This window comes from Panicum virgatum, chromosome 3N, assembly GCF_016808335.1.
Source record: "Panicum virgatum strain AP13 chromosome 3N, P.virgatum_v5, whole genome shotgun sequence".
NCBI classification, from domain to species: domain Eukaryota; kingdom Viridiplantae; phylum Streptophyta; class Magnoliopsida; order Poales; family Poaceae; genus Panicum; species Panicum virgatum.
Window position 1 is genome coordinate 54,274,072 of NC_053147.1, and position 15,995 is coordinate 54,290,066.

Below are 15,995 nucleotides of genomic sequence, written 5' to 3' on the forward strand. Positions count from 1 at the left end.
ATGTGTGTATGCTTTATATCCCTTGTTCGAATGTCCTGACAAGTTACTAAGAGCAGGCCAGTCATTGATCGTTACGAACAGCAATGCTCGTAGGTTGAAGTTTTCCTGTTTGTATTCATCCCACATCCGTACACCTTCATCGCCACAGAGTAATAAGAGTTCTTCGACCAATGGTCTTAGGTACACATCAATGTCATTTTCGAGCTGCTTTGGGCCCGGGATAAGCACTGGCATCATGATGAACTTCCGTTTCATGCAAAGCCATGGTGGAAGATTGTACATACAAAGAGTCACAGGCCAAGTACTATGACCACTGCTCATCTCACCAAAAAGATTCATGCCATCCGTACTCAAACCTAACCTTATGTTTCTTGCATCCAATTCAAATTCAGGGTATGTTCTATCTATTTTTCTCCACTGCGACCCATCAACGGGGTGTCTCAACATCGAGTCTTGCTTCCGTTCCTCTTTGTGCCATCGCATCAACTTAGCATTATCTTTATTTCTAAACAGACGCTTCAAATATGGTATTATAGGCGAATACCACATGACCTTGGCAGGAACTCTCTTCCGGGGATGCTCCTCGACATCACTAGGATCATCTTTTCTGATCTTGTAATGCAATGCACTGCATACGGGGCATGCATCATGCATGTATCTTCTGCACTTCCAATCCTAGAGGGCAAACAAGTCGTTTGGCTTCATACGTTGTGGTAGGCAATTCGTTATCCTTAGGATACACCATTTGTCACCTTCCATTGCAGCAACTCCAAGGTGGTGCCAAGTTTCTTCAATCCATTTTCACAGTCTGGGTACAACAACTTATGGTGGTCCTCTAACATCTTCTGGAACTTCAACCTATCTGTTTCACTCTCACAGTCTGCCCGCACATTGTGCACTGCCTGCCCCAGATCGTCGCTGGGATCATCTTCTGCTACATCTGCTTCGGGCTCTTTCATGGGAATATCGTCAGCGAATGCACCGAATCCAGCATTCCCGGGAAAGTGGTCGTCAAAATCTTCTTCTTCATTGTCTTCCATGGTAACCCCCTGTTCTCCGTGCTTCGTCCAACAAACATACTTCTCCATGAAACCATTTGCGAAAATGTGGCTGTGTAGGATTCTTGAAGAGGAGTAATCCTTGATATACTTGCAATTAACATACGGGGAGCACATAAAACTATTCTACTTGTTTGTCTCAGCCACAGACAAAAAATAATGCAGGCCTTCAATGAATTCGTTAGAACGTCGGTCAGCATTGTACATCTATTGTCGGTCGATCTGCATTTTAAAGGAATCGATTTGAATTCTTTACATGTATCAAATAAATAAAATTAAACTAAATGTAACATAACATGGAATAATTAAAAGATCTGCAATATCCATGATACATCATGATTAATTAAAAGAAGTACTTAATCCATTACAGAACTTAACAAAGGAGTACTCAACATGCAACTTAAAAATTCGCACAATAACACATAGGTTTTTAACCATCCTTGCATGGGAACGCAGAATGCTCTGACGGATTTCTTGCTGGCGCAGAAGAAGATGGCGAAGCTGAAACCTCCGAGTTTGGTGGTGACGAACCGTAACGCCGCAACAAATCCTCAAGATCAAACGGAGGTTCCTCGCCCCTTGCCACACATTCTCTATATCCCTTTTCGAAATAACGGAGCGCTGCTCTATAAAAGCGCTAGGTTTTTCGGATCGACAACCTACTGGAGATCACCCCCACCGGCGCCACTCCCTCTGGTTGCTAAGCCATACTTTACAGGAAAATACTTTTATTTTTCACAAAATTATAAATTCTTACAATTACAATACAAATATTATTTACTATTACAATTATAATGATCATCATATTAATTACTCTTGTAAATAACAATGAAAACATATAAAAAAGATGAAATGTATCATTAATTGAAAGAAATCTCTAAGTAATTGAAAGAAATCTCTAAGTAATTGAAAGAAATCTCTATAACTCCTAATTATTTTGACACCCTTCAGTTCTAGGAGAACACTCTTTTCAATATCCAGAAACTATCTAGAAAAAAAAAACTTTATTTCAGAAAATGTATATGTCGGTAACATCGACCCTGCCGTGATGACACTGCCTTTCGGGTGGACATGGTGCGGTACAAGTACGTCACCAATAGGCCAGTCGCAACACCAACATTTACGGTTGATAGGAACACAGCACTTGGCACAGGCATGATGCTCATTGATATGCTCTCAGTGCAACAACGGCCACGCTGACTGCGCCAAATGTTGTGTTCGTATTAACTGCAAGTGCTGGTGTTGCGACCAGCCCATTGGCGACGTCCTTATAGCGCATCGTGTATCTCCGAAATGTAGTGACATCACCGTTGAATGGAGATTAATGACGTATACTTGTTTCGAAATAAAGATTTTTTAAGCTTCTAGATGGTTTCAGTGTGAGCATGAACGAATACATCACTAGAGTGTCAAAATAATCCATTCATAATACAAAAAATTCTATCAACTAAAACAAGTATACTACACTCCTTTGGATCAATTAAAACTAGTAAATCACACCTACATCTGTAATCTAAATGTCCAAGAAATGAGCTACACAAGCAATAGAATAAGAGAAAAGCAAGCCACAAACCTTTAGCGCCGATGGATGGATGGGGGAATCAAAGATCTTCACAAATGTGGTGAAGAAATGAGCAAGAACTCGCCTCTTCCGAGCCAAGAACAGCAAGAACAAGTGAGCTAAATGGCTCGGACGGAGGGAGAGGGAAGGGGATAAGGGGGGCGAAGGAGTTTTGCCCCGGTTGGAGGCACCAACCGGGACAAAAGGGGGGCCTTTGGCCCCGGTTGGTGGCTCCAACCAGGACAAAAGGCTGGAGCCACCAACCGGGACCAAAGGCCCCCTTTTGTCCCGGTTCGTGCCTCCAATCGGGACAAAAGGCCCCTATCCCCCCCCCCCCCCCCCCGCTGGCCCGGCTAGCTGTTGAACTCGGGACAAAAGCCACTTATTATCCCGGGTCCAAAGGCAGCCGGGACAAATGACCTGGAACAAAGGCATATTCTGTAGTAGTGTAAGGTTCAATTATAATCATTCTCAAGGTCAAGTTTTGTAATCGTTCTCGAGCCTTGAGCTTCTTCACTAACCCAGACCGATGTGGTCATGAAAGATGGTTGATGGAAAATAAGTTTTGCGGTCAGTGGAGATCGAATGGAATGTAGGGTGATTATGTTGGCACCACTGAAAACCGCTAAAGAAATGGCCAACAAACAACAACTTTTGATTGGTAAACTAAACCCCACTTCTAATTCCACTTGAACGTGTTTTATTTTTTGTTTTTCCTAAATGCATCACCATGTGCTTGAGTGAGTAATACAAGTATGGAAAGCAATGCATAACCATGTTCTAAAATAATGTGCCTCAAAGTAAAGTAAGGACTCAGCTTATCCCACATAGCCATCATGGGCCACGTGAAGGGGAAAATCTATGAACAAGGATATATGTTTAGTTGTAAAGGCCATGAGTAGACCCAATTACCAGTGCAAATGTTTTGTTGTGCTGGTCTTCGAATACTTATAATTTGTGACTTAAGAGATCAAACTGAGGTTGCTTAGTCTTAAGATGATACAGGATATATACAAAAACTGTCTGCATCTTCCACTTGAGGTTCAATATATGATAGTCAAAAGTTTCAGCTTTCTCTCCATCACTCTGGCTTGATCTGAAAGTACGAACGTACAAGATATGCATGTATGGCTCTGATTTTTTCTTGTGTGCGTGCGTGTGTGTCTATCAGATGCTTGATAGTAAAAAAACCTGAAAAAAAAGATTAAAAAATGTACAGACAGGTCGAGGCAGTGAGTCTACACGTCAGATGACCCAATGAAGCCGTCCTTTCAAGGACGATGCTTTTTGTGTGTAGCCCTCACGCTCTTTATGATTAGGCTATCTCTTCAGCATCAAAGACAAATCGAGTTGGAGGCTTGGAGCAGCCCACATACATTTTTAGATAAAGGAATATTGTTAAAATATCCCAGCCTCTATATCGAAGAGATATATTTGGCCAGGCTCCTCCAGTTTTTTTTCATTGCCACTCACTGCGTGATTTAGCAATATCTAGCATAAGTTGAGATCGCTTAGTCTAAAGATCTTTCCTACTTGATGAAACTGTTTGGACTCCCACTTGATGGTTAGAAATTCCAATTTTCTTTCCATTATATTAAAAAGAGATTTGCCTGTTGCTCTGGTCCTGAGTTGACTAGGTCAGTTTGTTGACTGGACAAGTGGCATTCCAATACAAACAGGCCGCTGTAATGCAGTACAGAGGCTCAAATTTAGAAATACTGAACAGCCACGGTGCAGTAGTGATGCAGTACAGAGTACAGAGGCTTTGCCTCAAGCTCCACATCATTTGGAAGCTCATGTCTATGTCAACTTCCTGGGGCATTGAAGTTCTATACGTCATCATATCAACGGGGAACGAAATTGAAGGTATCAACCAAGTCCTTATTCACTACTATTGTTGTCTCCTATCCCAACTGACTATTTACACATGGAACAGCAGCAAGTAGACACACTGACAGTTCATAGCTCTTTTTTTAGAGAAAAGGTCTCCCCACCAGTGGAACAAAGCAATTCAAGGTTTCAACCTTGTACAATTTAGAGTTTAAGGCGTATTCTAAGCGTGCCCGCTACAGTTCATAGCTCTTGCCTCTTGGTCGCCACATCATTGTGATGTGTGCTCGATTTCAGCTTCTTTCTGGGCTATGATGTGCGCCCTTGGATGCTACACTTCTCTCCTGTTGCAGACTCGTGCTAATTCGTGTACATGTATACTACAAGTGTCCTCAACTCCATAAAGATTTATGCACAAGAGGCTAGAGGGTAGTCTTTATTATATTACTTATATGTGTATGTGCAGATTGTTTTTCAGTCAACAGAAAAAGGGTTCCCTCGCTCTTTGCCCCTTTCTAAAAGGTAAATAGAAATTGAGTAACAGAAATTGGAGGTTCATTTATTAACTAGCTACTTCTAATAGGTAATAGAAATTGGATCAAAGGTTGAGTTTGGTAGTCGTTATCGAGCCTTGAGCTTTGTCACAAACCCAGACCAATGTGGTGTGGCTGCAAGTCAGCGCTACGATCTCCCGATCAGTTCTTTGGAGTTTCATCGCCTAGGGCCTAATGATCTCCTGCTGCTGCTGCCGTCGGAAGAGGAGGCAGTTCGCATCTACAATGATGGGCGACCAATTCTGCTTGATCAACTATCTCTACATTGTCGACGTTGGTCCCGTTTCAAGAATGCTGCGGGGGTGACCTTGCCTCAGATGGTCGACGTTGAGGTCAGGGGCGTTCCGGCACATGTCTGGGAACTGGAAATAGCTGAACATCTTTTGGATGAATGGTGTTGGGTTCATGCGTTGCATCCCGATACTGTGCAACGCAGGGACTATTCTTCGTTTCGGCTGTCTGCCTGGTGTTCGAGCCCGGAAAGGATTCTGGCAGCCATGGATCTCGTCGTGGTGGAACCTCCGGCTCCTGTCGTTGAAGTTCCTCCCGTGAAGCGGGCTCTTTCTTATGTGGTCAGCATCACGGTGGTGCCTGGAGATGGGCGGTTGCCTGAGGAGGCTCCTCCCGCTCCACCTCCGGCCTGCGCAGGGGGGGGGGTGGCCGTCGCCGGCGGCGGCGTGATTCATCGTCCTCAAGTTCCTCCCGGCAAAGTCCGGCGAAAGATTCCCCTTCTCGAGGCGCAGCACCTCGTTCCCTGGAGCTTGCGGACTCCTCGGGACACGATGGGCGTGGCATGGATGCTGTCGCTCCAGGCGCCTCGCCAATAATGGCGGCGACCAAGCCGGCTCCTTCCCCAGGCACACCCTCGGCCACGGCTGCCCCTTCCCCAGGCGGGCATTTATCTTTCGCGGGGATCTCTGAGGTTTTGGCGGCCGCTGAGTTCCGCCCGTGCGGGGACGAGGGGGGAACGCACCCAGAAATTCCGGAGGTCCAGGCGGCTGATCTAAATGCCTCGGTTTTCCCCTGTTCTCAAGATGCATCGCTATGGGTGATTTCTGCGCCGGAGGAGCCCGAGACGGAGGTTGCTGCATGTTTGGCAAACTTGTCGTTGGGTTGTGGCGATCCTCTGGCCTCAGGGGCCCAGCAGCTTGTTTTGGGCCGGTCTGTATTGGGCCCTGATGATGTGCTTGCTAACAGCCCGGAGGCCTTCCGAGTTTCATTTGAGGATGGGGTGGAGGCCATGAGGCCCATTACACATGGTCCAGAGATTGTGTCCCCGGTGCAGATAGATCCCGTCGAGGCGTCATCGCCGTCCCTCTCGCCAATTCGGTCTGGCTCGCCGGCGGGATCCCCTCCGCCTGTTCCTGCTGTTGAGGGCACTGGAGTTCTTCCCCAAGCCGACTCTGTTCCCCCCTTCTCACCAGTTCCATCTGTGCCGGTGGCAGCACCCGTGGCAGCTATGCCGGTCCCTGATCCGCAGGAGGAACCTCGCTCGGCAATCAGGTCTCCTCTCTCAACTCGGGTATATTTCCGGCGCCGGTTCAAGAGAAATTTGATATTGGCTGATGCACCAGCGGACCCTCAATCCCCGCAACCACCTAGTCCAATGCCTCTTTCTCCAGCCGCTGCTTTTATTTCAAAGCTTTCCAAGACTCCAGGGGAGCTGCTGCCGATCCCTCACATTAACAAGAGGAGGAAGAATCTCAGACCGCCTCCGAGCGAGGCACCGCGGCGCAGCCAACGTGTGGCTGGGCTGGCTCCTCAAGCCCTAGAAATCTGTCCCATTCACCTCAAGAAAAGAGTCATGCGTGCTCTGGATTTAAATGTTGGGGATACTACACAGGACAAGGAGCAACTACCTCAGGATGTTCTTGATGAGTATGCTAAGCAGTTCTCACAATCAAGTGGATCTCATGTTAAAGCCTTGGCTGCCTTGTTTGGGCTGACTCCTCCGGAAGAGGATTTTGGAGTCGAGTCGCCTGGATTATTGGCCTGAACTCTCTGGTGGTAGTTCTTTGCAGTAAGCTCTATGGATCCATCACATATTCTTATTTGGAACGTGCGGGGCCTCAATTCACCCGAGCGTAGAGATGCGGTGCGATGCATCGTGGATTCCTCCAAAATTGATGTAGTATGTCTGCAAGAAACAAAAATGTCAGTTATTACTAGACAGGATGTTTTGTCAATGTTGGGGAATGATTTTGATAATAATTTCTTCTTCCTATCTTCTTCCGGGGCTAGTGGTGGCATTCTTATAGCCTGGAGGAATCGTCTTGGAGTGGTGGATTCAAGCCGAATTGACAATCACTGTGTTTCAGTTCGGTTCAACTCTGGGATTGGCACTGCTTGGTGGCTTACTTGTGTCTATGGGCCTCAGGATAACTAGGAGAAGATCCAATTTTTGCAAGAGCTCAGAGATGTTAGAGTTCATTGTACTGGCCCCTAGATGGTGGTAGGGGATTTCAATCTCATTTACAAAGATGAAGATAAAAATAACAGCAATCTCAATAGGGCAATGATGGGGAGGTTTAGAAGGTGGATTAATGATATGGCAGTCACTGAAATTCCGCTTCATGGTCGCAAGTACACTTGGTCCAGTTCTTCCACCAGTGGCACACCCACTCTGGTCAGGCTTGATCGCGTCTTTTGCTCAGGTGACTGGGAGGACAGGTTTCCTAATTGTCTCTTACAGAGCAGCGCTTCAGATGACTCGGACCACTGTCCCCTTATTCTTGGTCTCAGAGATAATTTGTCTGGCAAGCCGCGGTTCCATTTTGAAGCATTCTGGCCAAAGATGGAAGGGTTCATGGAGACAGTCGAGAGTGCTTGGACTTCTATTCCGGCCCGACATTATCCTCTGGAAACCCTTTCTCTGAAGCTAAAAGCTGCCGCTAGGAGTTTACAAAGTTGGAGCCAAAAGAAAGTTGGTCATATCAAGTCTCAACTTTTGATGGCTAAAGAGGTGGTCCATCAGTTGGATATTGTACAGGACAGTAGGCCTCTCCTTGACAGTGAAATCTGGTTGCGCAATAACCTTAAGAAGCTAAGCCTGGCACTGTCATCAACGTTGAGAACTGTGGCAAGGCTTCGATCTCGGATTGGCTGGCTACAGGAGGGAGATGCAAATACTAGACTGTTCCATATGCATGCACGTCATAGGAAGATGAAAAATTTCATTACTATGCTCCAGTCTGATGAGCGGATGCTTACTGGACATGAGGAAAAGGCTGCTGAAATTCTGGAATTCTATACAAACCTTATTGGTACTGATGATATGCGGGAAAGAACAGTGGATTTGGATGCTCTGGACATGCCAAGTTTTGATCTGGAGGCCTTGGATAATCCTATTCTGGAAGAGGAGGTCTGGAACACTATCAAAAGCCTCCCTTCTGATAAGGCCCCTGGACCGGATGGCTTTACGGGTCGATTCTACAAAGTTTATTGGCCAATCATCAAGGGAGATTTAATGGCAGCCATTCACAGTGTGTGGGGAAAAAATTTCAGGAACTTATGGATGTTGAATTCAGCCTACATCACACTTCTTCCAAAAAGGCCAGATGCAGAACATGTAAAAGATTATAGGCCCATCAGCCTTGTGCATAGTTTTGCTAAGTTGATCACTAAAATCTTAGCCAATAGATTGGCAGGAAGGCTTGATGGGATGGTATCTCCTAACCAAAGTGCCTTTATAAAAGGGCGTTTTATCCAAGATAATTTCATGATGGTCCAGCAAACTGTGCGCTTCCTTCATTCTCAAAAACAGCCCAGAATCCTCCTCAAGTTGGATATAACAAAAGCCTTCGACTCTGTGTCTTGGCCTTTTTTGTTGGAGGTGCTGCACAAATTGGGATTTGGCCCCCGGTGGCGGGATCTCTTATGTGGCCTGCTTGTGACCTCTTCCACCCAAGTCCTTCTAAATGGAACACCCAGGGAGAGAATACAGTATCATCGAGGACTTCGACAGGGAGACCCCCTCTCTCCAATGCTGTTTATTTTGGTCATGGATGTGCTTAATAGTATGGTCTCTAGAGCTGCGACGGAGGGTCTCCTGCAGCCACTATCTCGCAGACCGATTCAGCATAGAATTTCTTTATATGCGGACGATGTGGCCCTTTTTCTCCAACCTGCTGAGGACATCAATCTAACTTTGGACATACTAAGCCTTTTTGGAGAGGCTTCCGGGCTCAAGACTAATGTTCAGAAGAGTAATGTGTTACCTATTCAGTGCTCAGATGAGGATCTGAAAATCATAACCAGCTTGCTGCCTTGTGAGGTTCTCAGTTTTCCCTGCAAGTATCTTGGGCTGCCTCTGTCTTTAAGGAAGCTTACAAAAGATCAAGTTCAGCCCATTATAGATAGAATTGCTGATCAGCTGCCGGCCTGGAAAGCTGATCTGATGACGAAAGCAGGTAGAGTTGTCCAAGTTCAATTTGTCCTCACTGTAATGCTCATTTATCTTCTTATGGCAACGGATCTTCCGGCCTGGGCTTTCAAAGCTATTGACAAAATCAGAAGAGGGTTTGTCTGGCGAGGGCGCAAGGAAGCTAAAGGGGGTCACTGTCTTATAGCTTGGCCTAAGGTGTGCCGTGCGAAAGAGCTGGGAGGACTTGGAATCTCTGATTTAAAATTGTTGAGCTGTTCGCTGCGGGTTCGATGGCCGTGGCTGATGAAAACAGAGCCCAATAAGCCTTGGGCAAGTTTGTCCTTGCAAGTCAGTAAGGAAGTTGAAGATCTTTTAGCAATGGCTGTCTACTCTGAAGTAGACAATGGTGCGAACACCTTGTTCTGGCAGGACAAGTGGCTGGATGGCAGAAGAATCAAGGATTTGGCTCCTGGTTTGTTTGCATTGGTCCCTAAACGAAAAAGCAACAGGCGTATGGTTTTAGAAGCTCTCACTGATGACAAATGGATAGAGGATTTACATGGAGATATTTTGGTCGAAGCCTTGATGGAGTATCTATATGTGTGGGATTTAGTACAAGAAGTGGAGCTGCAACCTGGAACTCCTGACAGGCACATTTGGAGAATTTCTCCAACTGGTGTATATACAGCAAGATCTGCCTATGATGCCTTGTTCCAAGGAGCAGTTCTATTTGAGTCGTTTAAGCGTATTTGGAAGTCTTGGGCACCATCAAAGTGTCGGTTTTTCATGTGGTTAGTGGCACATCAGAGATGCTGGACGGCGGATCGGCTGGCTAAGCGTGGGTTACCTCACCCAAACCGCTGCCCCTTATGTGATCAAGATGAGGAAAATATCCAACATCTGCTGGTCGGCTGTGTCTTTGCACGAGATTTTTGGTTTCAGCTTCTGCATTTCGTCGGTCTTGCGGCACTCTCGCCTCAGCCTACGGACTTCTCCATTGCTGAGTGGTGGGAGAAGGTTGAGAGACAGGTTTGCGATGAAATGAGGTCTGGTCTTAATTCTCTTATCATTTTGGGCAGTTAGACTATTTGGAAGCACCGAAATGATTGTGTCTTCAATGGGGCTTCTCCGAGAGTAGCTACGGCGCTGACCCTAGCAAAGGAAGAAGTCCAGATGTGGTGCTCTGCTGGTGCAAAAGGCCTCTCCTTGCTCACTATCAGGGGCGTGGGATGAACACCAGGGGGGCTGAGTGGTCAGGTCCTCTTGCTTGTAGGCTTGTTATGAGCTGAGGAATTGGTGGTCAGATCCTGGCTCCGTGGGACATTTCTGTCCAACTGGAGTAAGGTGTGTGGTTTGAGTAGGTGTGTGTCTGGGCATAGTGGCCTGGGAGTGTTGGTGTGAGTTTTGTGTGAGTGTGTTTTCTCTTTGTATAAGTCTATATTAGACTTTTTCTTCTCCTATAAATACAATGATACGCAGTTCTCCTGCTTGTTCGAGGAAAAAGAAATGAGTTACACGGTTAGAGGAGATCGAATGGAGCATATATAGGGTGGTTGCTTGGGTTGTCACCACTGAAAGAGCTATACCAATAGCCAACTTGTTTGGCTTGGCATACTAAAACCCCACTTCAAATTTCATAAGCAACAAGTGATATTTTTATTTTTCTAAAAATGCATAACCATGTGCTTGGAGCAATATAATACCAGCAAGGAAACAATGCATAACCGAGTTGGCTAGGTATAGTAGTTGAATTGGCAAGTGACTGTGAGCACGCATCTCCCCATCGGCAAGTGATCTGAGATCCAGGGCGTGCAGCTCCCTTCACACGTTTCATCCCCTTAAACTTGCACATCTAAGCATCAATAACTTGGTATTTTCCAACTGATAGATTCAGTGATGGCATACTTTTCAGATACTGGAAAAACACACTGCCGGCCACCATATCGATCATCAACGATGATATACACGGCGCGTACGCAGAATTGTCTCCGCATGGCTCCATCCACCAGTACACATCGGGCTGCCGTCCTTTCAAGGACTCTCATCGTCTCATCGTAGCTGTAGCTTTCAACATGACGGCCAAACTATGCAGGCCTGCTCAACGCCCGACGCCAACCGGCAAATTAAAACCATGCATGATGGAAGAAGGAAGACTCTTGACAATCCTCTTGATATGATGCATGTGACACTTATGACGACCGTGGTAATTAGTCCATAGAGCATTCCAAATAACAACGAATCTTTGGACACATGCATGAAGCATTAAATGCAGTTGAAAAAAATAACTAATTACATAGTTCAACTGTAAATGACGAAACGAATCTTTTAAACCTAATTAGTCCATAATTGGACATTAATTGCTAAATAACAACGAAAGTGATACAGTGTCCAAACCCAAAAAATTTCGCGAACTAGACAGGCCCTTAGAGCTAAGACTACTGAACAAGTCTTGTTTAGATAGAGACACAGCGATGAAGGGTACATTTGCGGTCTGTGTGATCAGAATAGTATTCAGAGTGTGGTTAATTACGCAGCAGTATGATTGGATGCTCGACTGTCTGTATACACGTTTAGTTTTTTTTTGTGAAACTGTATATATACATGTTTAGTTAGCCACTCAGATATGGTCATGAGTCCAAAATCAGCAGTAAAGCATTAATTCATGGCAGTAGTTACCCTTGCTGCATTGGTCGTTTAAACCAGTCTCGATCTCAAGAATACAAACGCCCATTGCATACATTTCCGAATATCTCTAAAGATGTTCTACCACATAACACTTTGGATTCCTCCATTTTGAAGATTTTTTTTATCTTTGACTGACAGCCAAATTGAATAATTCATCTGCGATGTGTCTACATCGACTGCAACAAGACTAAATGCCTGCCTGTAGTTTGGAATTTGCTTCCGGCACATCTACGGCCAGTGAGCAACAATACGCATGTAGACTGACTTCGTTATTCTCTGCTCCTCTACGCCTCCATCATATCTCTGATAGGATCCCTCTCAGCGATGCACAAGACAGGTCAGGGCGCCGCACTCCATGGTGCATAATCTCATAACAAAGAACGCAGGCCACGCTACATGTGGATCATAAGTTACTGCAAGATCAACAATCGGATCAAAAATAAAATGGAGTCACAGGAGCCACATCCATGCGTCTTATAGCAACAGAGTTCCCACTGCATCCTATGCCTAACATAGTTGAATAGAGCCATGAACAATGTTCATCTATCGCCTCTCAGCTAATGCGCGTTTCGCTTCTTCACAACTGCAGTTTTATAGGCCGAGAAGGTTGTCACAACCACATTGTAATAATTCAGCACTTGATTCAATGCAGTATCTGTCATATCCACATTTCTTCAATGCATCTGTGTCCATTCAGTAGAAGCCTTAAACACTAACTTCAATCTGTAAGTCAGACTAACAAGTGAGTGCCTCACGATTCTTAGAATAATATAATATCCAAAAACAGCTGAGGCACTATAAAAGATGTGGTCAAATTTGACAATCCAGTAAAGAAAGAAAGTGGGTTGTGAGTTCTGAGCATATCTAAGAAATTTTTTTCGGAGCCAAATAGTTTATTTTGAAATCAGCGTGTTAATTTTGAGTATATATATGCTTCCAGATAGATAGCAAAAACTGCTGCAAAATTTTAATTCAATTCAAATTTCATCCAAGAGAGTTCAACTTTATTAGGTGATAAATAATTTCGGCGCATTGGAGTTTCGGTGCACTCTCTCTCCTCCATGGGCTACCGCTACATATAGAAACCGGTGCATTGGAATTGCCCCGACTCACGTACGAGTTATTAGCACTCAAGCTTTAATTCCCTTATCTAATAGAAAAACTCTTATCCATTTGAAGATGAGCTAGCTTCAATCTGTAGCATCGTATTTACGGGCCAAAAAAACATTGAGATCGCTTCACGGCACCATGGAAAATAATATTACAATTAAATGTGTACATTTGCGATCTGATTCCCTGTGTGATCACAGACAATGTTCAAGTACATGTAGATTCGATTGTTCGACCAGTCAACAAATTCATTTTATATGATATTTGGTTACATTTATATGGAGATTTAGGAATTGAGTGCGCCTAGAGAAGATAGTGGGATACAACTAGGGAGATATTGTGAGGAGCTTAGGAGAACAATGGCAAAAACACCATATTTATGTGTTCATCTGTTACAAAATTGAAGAGGCTAAAAGAATTATATAACTAAGTTTATTCGTATCTTTATAGCTAGAAGGGTATATGGGTGGTATAGATCTTAGAGCTTTGTTACAATGATTGTAAAGTACCAATTGGTACTTTCAGGTACTTTTGTCTTGAAATTTTTTCTAGCCGTTGATCAATGGAAAGTATTTACAAAAATTAAAGTAAATTATTATGTGGTCCCATTTTTTTGTACTTGGTGCCATATTCTTGTACCACCAGGTATTTTAGTTTAGTTACTTTCAGATACTTGATACCTTAACCACCATACGATTCTGTTAGATGGATGACTTTTATTTTTTCAATCATTGTAAAAATTCTCTAGATCTTAATGATGGTAGAAAAATAAAGCGTAGGTCGAATTTTTCGATCATTTCGGTCCTAACCAAAATGGGTGAAATTCGGTCATTTCGGACCGAATCCCAGAACCATTAGGTAACAATGGAGTTCCTGCTGCCTCCTAGGCCTAACACAGTTCAATAGAGCCATGAACAATGATCATCTCTCTCCTCTCAGGCTCTCATGTAATGGGTGTTTGGCTCCTTCACCTGCTCTTTTGTAGGCTGATAAGTAAGAAGAATATCACGACCCATAATTCAGCACCTAATTCGATGCATGAAGCTATCTGTCATGTACAGATTTCTTCAATGCGCACATGGAACTGCATGGCAATGCACTGTGTCCATTATATTCAGTGAGAACCGTAAACATTAAATTATATCTTCACTATAATGGGTTTTGGCTCCTTCACCTGCACTTTTATAGACTGTGAAGTTTATCGCAACCACATAGTAATTTAGCACTTGATTCCATGCACAGTTATATCTGTTAGAGTAAATTACACCTCAGGTCCCCAAACTTGTCCCGAGATTTCACCTAGGTCCCTAAACTCTCAAATCGTCCACTTGGGTCTCTAAACCGTGTTAAGGGTTCAACCGAGGTCCCAAACGCGCCACGCAAGCAACAAAAACTGACGTGGCATGCCACCTGGCACCACGGTGGCAAATATTTGAAAAATGACTTACCTTTCTTTCCAATTTACAAACAGAGCCCTGATTTTTAGCACTTAGGACCCTAGAAGTAAAACATAGGTTACAATGTGGCCCTCAACCCCATCTACGAGAGCTCCCATGGCGGACCACTGTCCTGGCACTGTCTTTCCGGCGCCGGCTACCTGCAGCCCGGTTGCGGCTGCGTGGCCGCGCCATGGACCCGGTGCAGGTGCATCTCGGACCGGACGGCCTCAACCTTGGGTTGGGCACCATCATTGGCGGCGTGAGACAGAGCAGCTCAGGCATGGCAGAATGGCAAACGGTGGGGTGGCACTGTGGTGGTGGAATCGTGCAATTGGTGGAGGGGAAATGGAGAGGGAAGGTACGAGATGCTGTGGCCGAGGGGAATCGAAGAGTGATGGCTCGTGCTACTCGAATCTAGCTAGCACTCGAGCTCGGTTATGGAGCAGCGGGCGGCGACAATGGAGGCCGGGATTGGCCTTTTATAGGTGAGCAGCAGAGGGGGAGGGATGGAGCGCGGTCAGGGGCAAGCCAAGGACATGTGTGCCAGCCCCCACCCCCAGCCCTGCCTGCGGCGTTGCCACAGAGCTCGGCGATGAGGCAGCAGTAGGCCTCGAGCTCGGCGAGCGCGTCAAACGTGTCCTGCTCCCGAACAGCATGCTAGGTGCGTGCCAGCGTGCGGCCGCGGCAGCCGAGGCAGAGCAGCCGACGTCCCTGCGCGCCTGCGCGCACCGCACCTTTGCGGTGGCCAGACCATTCCCAAGCGCATCGCCGCCAGCCCCAGCAATGCCAGCCCTCTATGGTGCCACGATGGGGTCGCTGCCCTAGGCGCGGTCGTTGTGGAGGGGAGCGGCAGGAGGCGGCGATGTGGCCAGGGGAGGTGACGCCTAAGGCCACCACGGAGGCTGAGGCCAAGCGCACCAGGGCCTCCCTCACCGCCGAGCTCCATACCGTGCCTGGAGTGCGGCGATGGCCCGCGTGAGGGTGGGAGGCGGCGAGATCGATGGTGGGCTCCGCTCGGCTTGCGGCGCGGCGACGGAGAGGCGGGATTCGGCGATGGAGGCGCGGCGCGGCGTGCGGCGGAGGGAGAGAGATTGGAGAGAGGAGCAGATTGGAGAAGATAAGATTTTACAGGGGCCTTTTTGCAATTTTTTGCCAGCGTGGCACCACGTGGCGTGCCACGTCAGCATCAGAAGCTGGCGTGGCACGTTTGGGACCTCGAATGGAACACTTAACAAAGTTTAATGACCCATGTGGACGATTTGAGAGTTTAGGGACCTAGGTGAAATCTCAGGACAAGTTTGGGGACCTGGGTGCAATTTACTCTATCTGTTATGTCCACATTTCTTCAATGCACACCTATAATTAATTATGGGGCAGCGCATATGTATCCATTCA

General features: G+C 46.0%; 1 protein-coding gene across 1 annotated transcript; it reads left to right on the forward strand.

Moving 5' to 3' along the window:
- Window positions 1–5,829: 5,829 nt before the first annotated feature.
- On the forward strand, window positions 5,830–6,999 carry LOC120667895 (myosin tail region-interacting protein MTI1-like). The gene has a single exon (XM_039947884.1). The coding sequence runs from the start codon at window positions 5,830–5,832 to the stop codon at window positions 6,997–6,999; it is 1,170 nt and encodes a 389-aa protein (XP_039803818.1).
- Window positions 7,000–15,995: the final 8,996 nt, after the last annotated feature.

What these genes read in the sequence shown, in the direction of transcription:
- LOC120667895 (XM_039947884.1), top strand. Translation starts at nt 5,830, where the DNA reads ATGGCGGCGACCAAGCCGGCTCCTTCCCCAGGCACACCCTCGGCCACG.